General features: G+C 36.8%; 2 protein-coding genes across 2 annotated transcripts; one reads left to right on the plus strand and one right to left on the minus strand.

Moving 5' to 3' along the window:
* Positions 1–4,153: 4,153 nt before the first annotated feature.
* LOC128984790 (uncharacterized) lies at positions 4,154–5,452 on the minus strand. Its single transcript, XM_054404158.1, has one exon. The coding sequence runs from the start codon at positions 5,450–5,452 to the stop codon at positions 4,154–4,156; it is 1,299 nt and encodes a 432-aa protein (XP_054260133.1).
* A 3,616-nt stretch (positions 5,453–9,068) lies between these two features.
* Positions 9,069–12,761, plus strand: LOC128986915 (V-type proton ATPase 16 kDa proteolipid subunit c-like). The gene is made up of 4 exons (XM_054407526.1): positions 9,069–9,250; positions 10,781–10,967; positions 11,468–11,621; positions 12,409–12,761. Exons 1-4 carry the CDS (start codon positions 9,166–9,168, stop codon positions 12,469–12,471), a joined length of 489 nt encoding a protein of 162 aa, XP_054263501.1. The 5' UTR covers positions 9,069–9,165; the 3' UTR covers positions 12,472–12,761.
* Positions 12,762–16,831: the final 4,070 nt, after the last annotated feature.

Raw genomic sequence — 16,831 nt, forward strand, 5'->3', positions numbered from 1 at the left:
TAAGTTATGTTCAAGGAAATAAGTTTGTACTTTTTTGTAACCTTTTTCTCTAAAAATTACAATATATCCGAGCAAACTTTAATAAACATGTTGGAAAGGAAGTGAATACTTCAACAAGTTGAGGTTGAGAAAACTCTGTTTATAAACATTATAAGCTATATAAAACATTCCAAATAAAATGTTGACTTCAAAATGAGTCAATGCACTTTACTAAACAAAAGATATAATTCCTTTAACTGATTATCTGAAACTAAAGGTAAAAGTTGATGAGTGGTTAGTATTTTAACCCTTACACTCTCTATTAAATTTATTTGCATGTCTAAAATTGGCACATCCTGTACATTTCAAACCAGTTCACAATTATGGTTCAATAATTCATGTTTCGTAGGCGGGCTGCATGGGAAAGAGCTCTGGAGTTACAGAACATATGTGTCAAGGGAATTCACGATCAGCTGATCTGGTCATGTGACTTTAGTCAGCTGACGCCGCGCCCTACCCCTTCCTTCCCGCCATTTAGACAGCCTAACAGCTGTAGCTGTAGCGAGTCAGGTGACGGTGACAGACACATGATTTGGATCAATGGCTGTTAAGTTAGATTTCTTATGAAAAGAATGTTATAGAAAATCAAACACTCTTAGGTTAGGGAACTATTTATTCACATGAAAACATGGTTGTCCAAAAACTCTAAACTGTCTACAATGTTATATTTTAGGTGAATGTGTATTTGTTCACTAAAAAAATAGTTGAACTTCTTAAATGCTTTTCGATTAAAACTTAAAAAAAGCTTAACCTTACATCCCTCATCCCTCCCTTATTTCCATTCAATGCCACACTGCATTTACACCAAACTAAATACTGTAATTCCCTTTAGAATACCTTCCATACATATCATAGAATATTTTTAATGGTTATTGAAAGTATATGGACATGAATCCATCTCATATGACCACATAATTATTTAATTACTGGTGGTAACTACAAACATATCTCATTCCCATTTACTTCGATATGTTCCAATTGTATTTAGATTGACGAACCGACTTTAATTAAACACAAAGAATGACAAACTGTTGACTGTTGATAAAACGACACCAAACATCAATGATCAAATTCTGACTCATTCCTTATCTTAGACGTTCCAAATCATAAAATGTAACTGAAACAGTTTTACTGTATTAAATGACATGTTAACGTTAATTTCTGACATGTAAAGGTTCCCTATAAACAGCTAAAGCCCGAGTAGTTGAAAATAAACATATCATAAGATCTCTTGTCTATAAACTTCTTAACAGCAAAATTAACTCGCCTACTCTCGTAGAGTTTCCATTTTCTTGAGTATTTTCGTAGAAATGGCTCACATTTTTGTTTTAGTTGTGACAATCAAACTTGAAATCCAATAATTTAAGTTAACAGTTTAGTATAAGTAGGCCTAATCCCAGTGAGTAATTGTAGGAGATAGGCCTACCGGTTAGTCACTTTTAACGATTTGCGTTGTTGTATTAATAGTCAAAGGTTTAACCTACTATATTAAATCAATCACGGACATTTCAGCTCAAAAACATGTATTTCAAAGTAAAAATTCTAAATTCAGTATTAACTACGGAATACAAATTCTGACATATAATCGTATGCCGTTAGACACATGCTCTTTCAAACAAAAAGACTAAAAAATAATCCTGAAAGAATATTGAAAAGTTGTAGGTGTTTTGCAAATCAATCTTCTAAAGAAAAGCATTCGTTCTTCATCTTCAGCTGGGAAAGAAATCCCGCCACATCCAATAGTCAGTAGACTGCAACAGAGGTGCAATTTGCTACGAGAACCTGATTGGCCTTGACATGTCGTCTTGACCTTGAAGAGCGCATCCTTGGCTGATAACCCTTACAAGCTGCACAGCTACATGGCAGTGTAGAAGATGGTTACATGGTTATATGGATAGGCTACATTTGTACGTCGATAACTACAGGGACATAAAATAATTGCACAGTCAAATCAATATTTGAATCAATGGCTTGGCATCATAGCCACACTAACAACGACAAATCAGATCAATAACTAAACTATACAGCAAGATCAATAGCTACACAGCCAGATCAATACCTAAATAGCCAGACAATAGCCATACAGCCAGACAATATCTACACAGCTAGATCAATAACTACACAACCAGATCAATATCTCCATAGCCAGATTAATAACGACACAGCCAGATCAATATCTACACAGCCAGATCAATATTGACACAGCAAGATCAATAGCTACACAGCCAGATCAACATCTTCACAGCCAGAACAATATCTACATAGCCAGAACAATATCGACACAGCCAGATCAATAGCTATACAGCCAGATCAATAGCTACACAGCCAGATCAATATCTCCATAGCCAGATTCATAACGACACAGCCAGATCAATATCTACACAGCCAGATCAATAAATACACAGCAAGATCAATATCTACACAGCCAGATCAATAAATACACAGCAAGATCAATATCTACACAGCCATATCAATAGCTACATAGCCAGATCAATAACTACACAGCAAGATCAATATCTACATAGCCAGATCTACACAGCTAGATCAATAACTACACAGCCAGATCAATAGCTACACAGCCATATCAATAGCTACATAGCCAGATCAATAAATACACAACAGCAAGATCAATATCTACATAGCCAGATCAATAGCTACACAAACGGTACTCTTACGAACAATTTGAAAAAAAATACATCCTAAGCATAATATTAAGGAATTAACAAAATTCGCTTATATTCTATAAATTTTTCACCAATTTTAATGAACTCGTAGTTAAATATTTGAATTTAGCTACAACAATTTTATTGCTAGATTTAAAAACAAGATTTTACATTGCGTATCCAAATTACAATCCCAATACTTTTATCGTGACCATATGGTAGAAAGTAAATTGCTTACAATATATAAGCAACATTTTTGAGTTTTATGAAACTCATTTTGTTGAAAGTAACTAATCGGATTTTTTTTAAATGTAGAAATACAATCGAAAAGGCTTGTCGTGTAGACACAATTCCAAATAATTGTCTAAGTAAGCCCATTGACTGGGTAGGGGTTCGCGCACGCGCTCTCGTGGGTTACCAGATCGATATGACGTCATTTATATCCCGGTACTACAACAACCCAACGCACCCTCAGCCTAAAAGACCCGCATTTATAGCGTACAGTATTACCAACTCGCCAACAAAAACGATAGTCTTTTATACGACAAAAGATATAGGTTTGTCAATTGACGAGGTTTTATGGAAGGAAATTGACGTGAATTGAACCGTCAAACATTGATGTAGGGGAACCTGTTGGTCGAATCTTAGATATGACGACTGTAGAGGTATAGGGGGGGGGGAATCTTTAAGGACTTTTTAGCTGAGTAATTTATGGTTTGAAGTACTTGGGAATGACCAAAAGTGACTATTTATGCAGTAAATGAAAGCTTTAATGACATACCATCTGGTCTATGTGCTTATGTTGGAAAACAGAGAATTCAACTCCTGTATTAAAATAATAATTAGTTGTTTTGATTGAATTTTGAATTGACTCGCTTTTTATTTTTTGTAATTTTTAAACAAATTTTGTTTTGCAAAGTTTAGAGAAATCCCATTTTAGAAAATTACTTCAAGGGACGAATGGTTCAATAGGAAAAACGTCAAAAAGGGGGATCAGAAAAAGACAAAAATCGGGCCTTGTCACCTAAAATTATTTCGTTTATAGGCCTACAGAGCGTTTTTTGCATAACCCAAATTACAGCTAGCGTCAGCTAAGCTGGCGCGTGACCGATAGATAGAAATTCTGTACTAGCCTAGGTTAAAAATATTGTCTGCCGTCATGCGGGTTGCGTCTACTGCCCTCACTGCTCTCTTGAAGGCGCTTCAGTAGACGGCATACAAAATGCTAGATGTGTTGTATGGTTGTATGCACTGCATCCATTAACAATTAATAAACTAAACTTTCTAAACACTTTTTATGAACAGTTGTTAATGTAACTAGGGAGCATGGGTGCTTAGGTTGCGCTTTTAAATCATACATTAAAAAACTATTCAAATAAATGTTCTTACAAGAAATAACTTAATAGAACTAAACTGCCACAAACCCCATGGGTCCATCAGGAGTTGGTCCATCATAACTCCTCAATCCCAGACATATCGCTGAATTCATCGGAGTCGCTCGTTCCCTCGTCGTCGCTGGTGCTGTCGTCTACATTAATGATTAAACTTTCCGTTATTTCATCGATGGCTGGCTCTTTGGCGGCGTATTCATTTTCCACATTTTTAACGTGCCTACACTTACATTCCCAATCCTGTTGCGATATCGAAGAAAACTTTTCTTCACAAAGCTTTTTCACATCGCACAATTTGAAGGTCGTGTTGTGTGATGCAACATAGTTTTTTACATCTGCCCATATCATCTCGATTGGGTTCAAATCAGGATGACACGGGGGCAGACGCAGTACACTGTGGCCTTCCCTTTCCAAGATGTCATCCAGGACATATTTGACATATCGATGTTTGTGTTGAAGAATGAGTTTGTAAAGTTGAGGTTTTAGCATTGTTGGATCGTAGGAAATGTTGTGCTCGGAAAGCCACTTTGTCATTTCTTCTTTTTTACTATTGGAAGTCGGGGCCTTATCAATTTGCTTGTTGTGGTACTTCGCATTGTCAATAACCAATACAGAGTTAGGATTTAAGTTTGGTATCAGTTGATTTATGACCCATTGCATGTAATTTTTGTTGTTCATGTTGTCGTGGTAGTCGCCGGATTTTTGGCCTGCCTTCCACATGGCCAAAGCGTTTGGGACGAACCCCTGTTCCCCTCCAGCGTGAACTATTATCAGTCTTTCTCCTTTGGACACGGGCGTATGCAAAACATTATTTGATCCATCCGACCACATTTTCCCAGATACGTGATCTGAACATACGTAACTTTCATCCATGTACACGATGGGTCTCCCTTCCGACCTGAATCGCTTGAGTGACTGGAGATAAGTAATTCTCTTTTCCCTAATCTCAGATTTTTCAATTAGAATCCTCCGATTATTCTGTGTCCTTTTCCAGGAAAATCCTAATTTTTTCAAAATCCTCCGAACACTTGATTGACTTCCCTGAAAGTTCAACTTTTCTTTAAGAGAATTCTGCAACAGTTTTGACGTCGGCAGTCTTTTTTCTGTTATGTAAAATTCATAGACAGTCCTACGAACCACACATTCATCGAAATGGTCTAGGCCAGTAATCGGCTTTTTCTTCCTTTTTGTTTTGTGAGGTGTTAAAAAAGATTTATTATCATCCTCACTCACCTTTAAAGCGTTTAGTTCGCTGTTTATCCGGGTAACAGAGCGTTGAGATACACCGGTTGCTGCTGCGGTCCGCTCCCTCGCCTTCTGTAGTGGTATTGTAATGCCGCTCTTGCACTCCTCTTTCATAAATGTATAAACATTTGCCACGATTTCCCTACTCTGACTATTTAAAACCTTACCACCAATCCCTACTTTCGATTTAAATTCTGCCATGACAAAAAAACTCACACACGTTTCGTTATGAAAACAGTCCACTTCACGATCCACTGTGACACTGCACAAGCAAAACTCACTACTGAGTAGACACAGTGCTTAGGAACGTGCAAGATTTGTCATAACAGCACCCTCTCTATTAGTCATAGTTTGTTTAGGACGTCAACCCCGTGAGTCAGCCGAGATGTTCGCAGAGTTGCCCGGTCGGAACGCGGGACCTCACGTCTGACAGTCCGATGTTCTCAGAACGGTCTTAAGCTAGTTTCCACCCTCCCCCCGCCTATGGTGCCGCGCCAGGCCCACAGACCACCATGAGCCAGCTTAGCTGACGCTAGCTGTACAAGTACCAGAAGACTTTTTAACGAGCTCTTAGTTTGGCATACATGCATATTTTATTCAATATCCAATCAGCTGATGCATTGTTGCACACAGTTATCTACGAGTTTTAAGGTTATTGGAAATGTATTGTGTATAAGTTCCAGCTTTAGCGTTTTTGCAAGATATTTGAGATTGCAAAAAGAACATATTTGAGTTAGTGAGCTGATTTGGTAAAAGGTTTCTCATGGTAGCTGTAGGCCTAATTATTTATGTTAAAAAAATCTTGTAGGTACTATCAAACATTATGCCTTATGATGATCAATAATTTTAAATTATTGCTGTTTACAGCATCCACTTTAATTGAATTTACTCTTATCACATTTCGAGTGGAATAACACAGGTAATGATAAGAGACACTTGATTCATGTCACCTAGGTGTGACCCCCCCCCCCTAGTCTGGTCACCTGACTAAGAGAGGGGGGCAGAACCCCCCCCCCCTAGTCAGGTGACTGGCGGGGCGGTGGCGTCCACCCAACTCTTATCACAATGAACACGATAACAAAACTGATTAGAAACTAGCGACCTTGACGAAAAATTGCTTGAGTTAAAATTTGACTTTAGTCACTAAATTGTTGGTAACAAAATACTTTAAATATTCCCAACCTTTGAATCACAGTGAACGCATTTGATGTCTGGTTACAATTGTAAATAAAATAAACTAGCTAGCAAAAAATCCAATAATTTATAATCAGTGGTACTGTAGTTGTAGTATATTTCAAATAGTATGCAATATAATTTTACTTGTTCTAGTACTTCAAAGGAGTTTGGAATCTTTTCGAGTACAACAACGTACGAGCTGTTTCAGGAAACTTTCCTTTTGTTACATCCTTATTAGTTTGTCTCATCTAACTTCGAGTCCTAAATCGTTCAGTGTTGCCAAACTATCTGCAATGTCTTATAAACCAATATGATGTTACTACTTTACAGATTTCTAATGATGCATTGTTTTGTATGGAAATTATTGAAATGAAGCATGTTGGGAGGGGGTGTACAAATTCTACGAGGTATTCCAATAAGATTCAAAACAATGATGAAACTATTTAGATTTTTCGAGGTTTACTAGTTACGATTAGCAACACATTTATATTGAAGCCTATTCAACGACTTTGGTTTTAAAAATCGTTCAAACCTTCGGGGTTTCAATCAATCTCTTGACGTATTTTATTAGGAAAACAATTAAAGTCAGTTGCACGAACCTTTATATGTTGAATATGACTAATGTTAGTACAAAGTTGCATTCTATGTCCCGGATGTCCCACATGAGAGATCGAGGAGGCCGCGTCCCAGATTCGAACCACGTGATCCCAAGTCGCGTGACTCGTGACGCAACCCGACCTTGTCCTTGGCTATGCATAGGGTTTGAACCGTTCCCGTGCAAAAGTATTGAGTTCGGCAAGTTTTGTAGAATGTGTGCAAAAACATCACACTTTCCTGCATGAAGTTAATTTCTGTTAGCAATAATATTTGCTAACTTCTGGTTAATCCTGTCTAAATGGTCGTGGCTAATAAACAGCTGATCTTAGTCAGTAACAAAGCTAAAATACCATCTGACTCCATTCTTTATCTTTATCTTAAAATACATCCTCATGACCATGATTCGTTGATGTTATAAAACCCCCTAGTTCACACGTTTTCCCTTTACTGACACTTCCAGAAGTGAATCAACCAAAATAACTGATTTGACTAAAAAAACCTAGAACATGTCGATAATTATATACTCAAATGCGTAAGACTCATATTAATCAACCATCAATCAATTCAATTATAAATTGTTAACGCTCACTTATTGGGTTCGTAATCAGCTGAATGAATGCAAGGATAGTGTAGAATGGAGTGAGATCATCTGTGTAGCTTTACTGACTAAGATCAGCTGTTTGTAGACAGAAGAACAGCTGGGTGAACCATCAAAATCATTGATTCCTCTCCGGCGACTTCTAATTAATAGGCGAACACGATCATACATGACTTTCTGGTGAAAATGATAGGGGATAAAACATTGTAACCCAACAATACTAAGTATTTTACTTTACTGTATTATGTTACTTGTTTCGTTCAATTATTTTTATCACTAAATAAACGTGTCTCGACAGTCTAACACTTGCAGGTTACGTAAAGTGTAGCCATTTCCCGGTGACGTCATAGAAGGTCGGTTCTGGGAAAGCCAGACTGCATTGTTTGAACAGCGAACTCTTGTTGTCTGCAATATTTCCTATACTCTGTACAATGGAACCTGTCTCCTGACACTCCGTTTATGGGGATAGGCCAATGGGTTAAGGCTCGAATAAGTTCCAGGATGGAGGGACATGAGACAGGTTCCCTCATACAGACTATACACTCTGGTCATTTGGAGCTTAAAACCTCTTGACGGGAACAGTGTTTTTTAGTCCGAAAGAATCTGGAAAATAAGCATACTTTGATACATTTATGATCAGGTGATGGTTCCATAGATATATGTGATGTGATTGAACAGCAGGAATTCACCAGTAGGTGTTAAATTCACCAACCTTACTATTTTAAAATTCTTCTACTGTTTTCAGTCTGTATAATGGAACCTGTCTCGTTAACCTTCGTCTACCTAGAACTGGCCCGGGACAAACTATTGCGCTAGTCCCAGGATACAGGTTCCATCATACAGGGTATAGTGCTAGGAAGTACATCCAATCAAGTGATAGGAAACCGATAGGTCTACAAAAAGAATAGGTAGGACTAGACTTGTGAACACATTACATAAACCAATACAGATGATTTTTACCTTCTTAGGTGAACTAAACCTTTAGACGGTCTTTAATTATCAATAATAGTTTTACCTACACCTACATGTGTAGTTTAAGTGTAGTTTTAATACTCTAGCAATGAGAAGTCCATCCATCTATTTTACCTTCAAATTCAAATAAAGAAGACCCATACAACGTAACTTATTTCTTCCTAACGAAATTTCAGTCTGTAATAGTTTAGAAGAAAAGTAATAATCAAAGCTTTGAGCTCAGAAAACAGTTTAGAGGAAATAATAACTCCAAAGCCATTGAAAAGATTTTTGGTTTTCCAACACAAACATTTTGAACAACCGCATTATCACTATCGAAGGTAACAATGACTGGGAGAAGTATCAAAGATAAGGGTTATCTGAAGGTGTGAGCTCACGACGGAGAATACTCGAATCAATCAAACGAAACACTCGAAATCATCAGACGAGCAGAGGTGGCGAGAAGGTTTTCTTCTATCGACTCTGAGTGAAACAGCTGATCAAAATGTCGTCTGGAGATCAACTTGGTACGCCCGCTTACGCGCCTTTTTTCGGCGCGATGGGCGCTTCATCGGCTATCATTTTTAGCGGTAAGTTTATGTTTATGTAGTCAATATTCAGAAATTTTTATGATAGTGTATCACAGCTAGAGCAGGAAAATCATATTGAATCAACCGCGTTGGTTGAACTCTACAAAATAGTTTGGAGAGAAATTGTGAAATTAAAATTTTTGGAAGATGGGGAAACCTATTTTAATCCCATAAAACCCCGTTCCCTTTAGTACGATCATCTGGTTCGCGAACTCGTTCGAACCTAAGAATAACATTTGCTTCTAATTTGATCAAAATCGGATGAGTTTTGCTCGAGTTAATGTGCTGATGGAAATACACACACGTTTACATAAATTTGAACAGATGGTGTTTTTGGCCACTGGGAACATCAAGACGAAAAAGTAAATCGGTCCCGGGCCCAGGTCGTACAATGAGACCTGGTAGTAGCTACTTCCCTAAATGGGAAATCCGCTAATAATGTATAAACGGTTGTGGAAGCTTTATTAGATTCATGAGATGATGGTAAGAGTAAGTTTGGGATAAATGAGTGTTAAGTGAATGGAGAGATGCAACATTTAATGCATTTAAACTGCGTAGTTTTCGTATTCCACATACGGCAATATCTAATAAACGATCTTATAAAACCTTATTAATATTTCAGTTAATTTTGGATATTCCGGGTTTCTCGTCAAGTATTCGTGAGACATACCCACTACAAGTTACGTCCAAGTACATTTTAAACGGATAATTCCAATACAGTCAGAATTTTCAAAGCCGCACATCTCATGTTGAACAAGTTATAGATCATCGCTGCATAATGTCTAAAATGTCTTATTAAGTTGGAACTATTTAAATCAACAGCGTCGGTCTTTCATTATTCACATCGGAAATAACCCATCAACAGACTTCGGTTTTGGACATTGCGAAACTCGTAATCTCATAAAAGCGTGAAGTGTTATTGTGCTTCAATAGATCCATGTTTCATAATACCCGAGCATAAAGAAAACTATTTATTTCACCCACTGTAAGTCTAAACGTTGGATGAAACAGGCAAATTATCGTCAACATCATGTAGTCACTCAAATTTCTGTTCGGACATTTCGGAAGCGGCTTTACTTTTAGATATTAAGACTCTTGGGTTTTCTGGGCTGCATCCGTAGGTGCTAATAAAAAATATTCAAGTCTTCCTTGGCAAGGTCATTCGTAAAATCTCGAGTAGGTTTAGATTGTTATAAAATATTACGGTATATTCTTGAACACCAAGAAATTTTTTTCATAATACACAGGCACAAAGAAAAGCTATATTTATTAAATAATCTTTCCAATGTAATCTTCCTTAGATATAAAGAAGCATTCAAAATCGTGAACATTGCAAACACTATTTTTTTGGAAGTGGCTTTACCTTTTTATACCTTTGGGAATTATGACAATCGTACCTTCTGAGGTTCATGCTTAAGTAATGATCGAAAATATTCAAGCCTTTTTTGCAATAGTCAGTAAAACCTTCTGTAGTAGGCCTATAAGTTGGGGAATATTTAGTTGGTTCTTCAACACCAAGTTCCTTTGCAGCTCTGGGAGCCGCCTATGGGACAGCCAAGTCAGGCACAGGAATCGCCGCCATGTCTGTCCTAAGACCAGAACAGATCATGAAGTCCATCATCCCCGTGGTCATGGCTGGTATCATCGCCATCTACGGCCTGGTCGTGGCTGTCCTGATAGCTGGACAGCTCAAACCGAACTCGTACACCATCTTCCAGTGAGTATTGTTAGAGATCTTACGGGTAGTAAAGGGATAGAGGCTTGGATAACTCATATTCTATTGTGTAAGAATTTTCTCAAGGCAAACACAGAAGCTCATCCTCATCCCACATCAACCAAAGATTACCTTTTCCTCTCAATAAAGCACAGGCATTTTGCACTCTATTTTCAATTGATTTGCTAAAATTCTTAAAAATAAAACTTTTACAACTAAGAGAATTCATGGTAGTTATTGGCGGTCATCATAAATTGCTATCAGTCATGTTCACCTTACTTTGAAGAGGCCTCATGATGGAAGGCTGAGACTATTGACGGTGCGGTTGACGCCGAAAGCCACATTGGATTCTCATAATACCGGCCACGAAAGCCTACAGATGAAAACAGTTTAGTTCAAAGACAGTTCACCCAGAAGCATCTTCTCAACAAATGATTATAAGTTGAATTGATTATTGTTGAAGTGTCTTTTGCAACAATGTTCTAATCAGCTGTTTGTTGCAGAGGGTTCATCCACCTCGGAGCCGGGTTGGCTGTGGGTTTCAGCGGTTTGGCTGCAGGCTTTGCCATTGGCATCGTGGGTGATTCTGGAGTCAGAGGAACAGCACAACAGCCTCGTCTCTTCGTCGGGATGATCCTTATTCTCATCTTCGCTGAGGTTGGTGTTAATATGAAATGTGTTGGAGGAATGAGACGTAGACTGAACCTTGTTTGGGAATCAATTGACGGTATTGCATCTTCGGTTTACAGACAATCTTTCTTTGGTACTGGGTTTTGAATGGATCAAATTCAACAAAAATCAACCCCTAATTTTCGATATAATGCAGATATTATATGAACGGATTTTTACATCCCTTTCTTGGCTCGTTCACGAGAATAAAAAGGACGACAATGCTAGAAAATGTGAATGGAATGAAATATGTTAAGATACAAAAATATATCATGTCAGGTAACTAAAGTAAAATGACTGAAAATGACTGAATGATTGAAACCACTAAAGTACATTTTATAGATTATTACAGTGAAGTATTAGAAAGTGATGCTGTAAAATGTCTTTTTCATTTTGTTATGCCAATTATATCATGTTCCAAACTCAAGAATAATTTGTACCCCTCAAAGTTACACAAAACTAATTGAAAAACTAAAGGGGTGAAGAGAACATTGATAGAGTAACGCTCGCTATGATGATTATTTAGAACGTTCTTCCTGATTGAAAACAAAACTGGCTAAAGTTGGTCTACCAACCAATTCAATATCCCAAGTAAATCTGTTGCGGAACGAACAAAACCACTTTTTTAGTACTTAACTCCTATTGGGTCTACAGCTTCAATAATGGGGTCCTCAAGGATGATGTTCATCTTCGCAAAGCACTCAGCAAACTCGTTATTAATTTACAACTCAGTATGCGTTACATTTGTAATCTCCATTTCTTTCTTGTTTTGCAGGTACTGGGTCTGTACGGGCTGATCGTTGCGATTTACTTGTTCACCAAATCCACAGGATCATGAACCAGGATCTCCAATCTTAAAGTTTATAGTGATATTATGTGTAATAAATTCAGTGTCCGTCTTCTGTCCTAGCGCCTTCCACGCCGGTTTTACATGTTTCATTAACCATTACGAACTATGAACAAAATTTGCGTCCAGAAAGTTAAAATGTTGAACACGTTTCTCGTTAAACATGCTTAGGTAATTACGCTCTCCGAATTTTAAATACACAACACATCAACACTGTAAGGATTTTTGTGAATTATTATTGTACAGCATGTTTATAATAAATCTAAAATTGTTTGTTTTTATTTTCAAGCATAATTTAACCACTGATGTCACTCAACATAGTTCCAAGTATTGTATATTTTTTATAGTCAAATACCGGTAGGCTACGTGAAATAATTTGTATTGACGCTAAATTTACTTCTTGTTACAATACAATCTTTTTCAACATGTTATTACCAGAAATTATTTGCTATTGTAAATCATAACCTTTATGATGTGTAGCAATTTATTCTTATTCTGCATTTGTTTTCAACAGTTTCATTCTTTCAGTGCTTTTTCTTGAGAGATGAAGTTTCTTTGTCATTCTAAAATCACGAGTCGTATCTCTTACTCCAGAAGAACTAACAGAGTATATTGACTTCTTTCTCCCTACCTTAGTCATAAACAAAGATTCCATCCCATTCATTCTGCACTCATTGCCGGCTTCGTGAGAAACCAAACAGTAGCTCCAGTTCCTTCCTCCGCGGCCAGGCAAAAGTGGCAACACCGCAATCCCGGCCTACCGAAACAGCTGTTTCTCTACTGTTGCTATGGTGATAAGCCGGCCGGTGCGACGTTGCCACACACCAACGCGGCCTTGTAGGCTCGCTCCACATTCGCAACTCCGCAATACTTTGATATGCCCGGCGTAAGTTGGTCTCCCCAGATTTCGTTTACATAAATTATCCACTTGTCCAGTTCCACGGCTGATGTTGAGCTCGAGTCAGGTGGATATATCCTCCAGGATTACACGGGTGTAGTCCTGGACGGTGGATCCAATGTCCTAGGTCTCCCATCATGCTGAACACGGCAAGTGGGAGTTTATGTCAACAAAATCTGCCGAGACCACCTTACGCTGCCGAGTGTGTCAACGTATGTGTACTTCTTCACCTTTAAAACTCACTTTAGTTCATTGCAGCAAAAGAAACCTTAGAACCTTGTGAGGTTTCCTGTTTTGAAAATTTTATGAAAATTGTTTTTCGTTGTTATATTTTAAGCCCTCCCTACACACAGGGACAGCCATGTTCTTGAGTAGACTAGGCTAGATGAACGTGTTTGTCAAAGTGTGAAAGGAGTTTAAGTTATGTTTAAAAGCTGTGACGAATGGCATGATCAAAACAGGTTTCCTTAGTTTTTAATTTCACTACCGCAATTTAACTCATAGATGATATTCCAAGTTTATGACGATTTTAACCATTGCAATGACTTAAAGTGTTCCTCCTGGTACAAAGGGTTTGTGAGATTATTCTACAAGTGAAGAAGTAACAAGTTGAGTTGCGAAATCATGTTTCATTTCAAATTTAAAATAAAGAGGTCAAAGGGTGTGTTCAAATCTAAATTTTCATCCTCCATTTTCCTTAGCGTATGTAAAATTACTTTCCTGCATGAGTGGAGTATTGGTAGGTACTGTAATAGACTGACCTAAACCTAACACAACATTGTTACATGTGTATTTTATTTCGTAGTATTAACATATTTTCAGTAACTAACACGCATTTCTGTATCATTCTTTTTTCGAATACAAAAGAGCTATTTTTTGCTTGTTCCATACTCATTTCATTCTCACCTTTCTCCCATTCATCTTGATCGTCTTCACTAATATTCCTTACATGATTCATCTTCACTTGAACATTTCTCATGTCTTTAACGAATTTCGTGCTAATTTTTACTTCCTTGTTTCAAGCCTTTTTGAAGAAAACTGTACAAAGGGATGATAAGGTTGATATAATTCACCAGGTAAGTTAGTAATTTGGTGTTACTCTTATTCAATGGGTGTATTCAAAATCCAAGATTTGACGAGAAGATTATACAACAGTAACAGGAATTAGAGCAATAATGTTTAAGAGTTCAAGCTGAATGTGTGTCACCAGACTCTGCCCTATCAGTAATGAATCACATAAGGTCCTGATTGGCTGTTATCAGTAGAATTGTCTTATCACTGAAGGGTGAACAATCAATCCATGGTTGGTTGGCTGACGATCACACGAAATTGTTGAACAGAGGAACCTCGATAACAAGTCACCCTTGATAACAAGTGTAATTTTCATACCTTTTCAATCTATTTGACCCTTAATTGCGTGTTTTTGCAAACCTCAATAAGAGGTCAATCTTGATAACAAATCTTTCGAATTAGCCGAAGAACAATGCTAATATTTACTTAGTTCTTGTTATATCTGATTCATAAACTTAAGTCCGTTCAGTCTGTGGTTCATTTCTGAACATTTCGGCGGTTTAAGGGGAAGGTTTTCTTGGGTCCTCTCGCCTTTTTTTGCTAAATGTATTATCAGCTGATTAGCTATTGGGTGTTGTTTCAAAGTAAGGATGATATGGAGGGGATGAAGTGCTGAAGTTGTTTCTTAAAACCACCTAAATTTTGAGAACGGAGTATAATAATCAAATAAAACCGATCTATTTATAAAACTATTTCTTCTCTTCTGGCAATTATTTTAATATACATACGTGGTACAATTAACCCGCAAGTAAAGGATAACATTCACTACGCCAGGCATACCACAAAACTAATTTAACCTACTTCAAATTTTACAATAGAATATTAGAACAAGTCCATTTACTGTTGCGCAGCCTTAGTCAATGGTTACGTCCGAACGTACTTACATTTACTTTGAAGACTAAGATTAGTAGGTGCGCTTAAGTGTAAAAATGCAATCTTTCAAATGATTTTGACACTGCAAAACAGATAAAAAATCTCGTTTCCACGTCACTCACTCGACACACGGTTGCTAGCTATGTCTACAGTCCTAGGACCGGTTATTCCAGTATTTCATTTCATCTTCTAGTTCACCTGTTCCTCGTCTTGTCCCTTACAACAGATAATAACAGGCTCTTAGATCAGGTGATATACAAGTTCAAGAAAGGCCCTTTCCACCAATGACTTTGCATTTTTGTCTGAAATAACCATACTCTAGGAATTAATAGTCTTTGTTAATAATATCTTCTTGTACTCTGTTTTGTTGTCTTCTTTTACTCTTTATCCATAGAGTAGTAAGAATCAAAATTATTAAAATTATCTAATTATTTATAAGAAGTTACTGTGTATTGGGTACCTAGACCGAAAGTCAAAAACCGATTCAAGGCTCAAGGTATAAATTTAAAAAGAAAAAATATCAAGTAAGCACTTTTGCAACACAAAAATTAAAAATACAACGAAAACTGAGATTGTGTTTTTGAATTAACAAAAAGTTGAAACAGTTTTGGTAGTTGGATGTTAACACAGATGGAATTGAGCTGATATTATGGACATAAAAAAACATTTTACGTCATTGAAATTATTGAGAATGATCTCCAACTAAAGTCCAATTCCAGAAAGTTTCTAGGCCACAATTTTGGTTAAGCACTTCAAACTAGATGATTTAATACTGTAATCATGTTTTCTCGATACATCATCTAGCAGCTAAGGCTTCATGTTAATGTATTCCATTTATAATAGCCTTAACCAGCCTTCTTGTTCCCTTGCAAATATTGATTTCAACGCTACGATATTCTTAAGAATACTCTGTCGAGTAAGAAGAACTTTAAAACTGTGTACATTCAAGAAAGTTGAATTCTGCAGATAGACGAATTAAATAATAAAACAAAGATTATTATTTACTGCATAATCATTGATTGCAAAGGAAGTGTAAAAAAAAAACTCTACATCATGAAATGAAAATTGGCTTAAAGCCTTTAGCCTGAAGATGGTTTTTAGTATCAGAGTTTGATTATTGCTATTGCTGACTTGTTGATTCAATAAAATTATCTATCAAAAAGATTTTTTTAAAATACCATTGAGGTTTATGTCAAGTCATTTCTCTGAAATATTGATTGAGATAGATAGGAACATAAATGGACATCCTTGAAATTTTTTGGAAAGACATTTTTAATTAACCACAAGCTAATACTACCAGAATCCTCTTATGTCAAACACTAAATATTTTACTGGTAACCCCAAATTATTTTATATGTAGAAAATCACACTCTACATAGAAATGTAGATTCAAAAGCATAATACAGGTTTTTTTGTCAATTGCATCATGAAAACACAAAGGGTGTAACTTGGATAAAAGGAGTAGTTATAGGAATTTCGCACCATTAAAAATTGGTTGAGGGAAATCAA

Source organism: Macrosteles quadrilineatus, unplaced genomic scaffold (assembly GCF_028750875.1).
Source record: "Macrosteles quadrilineatus isolate MER2022 unplaced genomic scaffold, UCM_ALF_1.0 Scaffold_2__2_contigs__length_208266976, whole genome shotgun sequence".
NCBI classification, from domain to species: Eukaryota; Metazoa; Arthropoda; class Insecta; order Hemiptera; family Cicadellidae; genus Macrosteles; species Macrosteles quadrilineatus.

Coding starts and splice junctions, on each gene's coding strand:
- LOC128986915 (XM_054407526.1), top strand. CDS start 9,166: ATGTCGTCTGGAGATCAACTTGGTACGCCCGCTTACGCGCCTTTTTTC. Junction 9,251..10,780: donor ATCGGCTATCATTTTTAGCG/GTAAGTTTATGT, acceptor GTTCCTTTGCAG/CTCTGGGAGCCGCCTATGGG. Junction 10,968..11,467: donor AACTCGTACACCATCTTCCA/GTGAGTATTGTT, acceptor TGTTTGTTGCAG/AGGGTTCATCCACCTCGGAG.
- LOC128984790 (XM_054404158.1), bottom strand. CDS start 5,452: ATGAAAGAGGAGTGCAAGAGCGGCATTACAATACCACTACAGAAGGCG.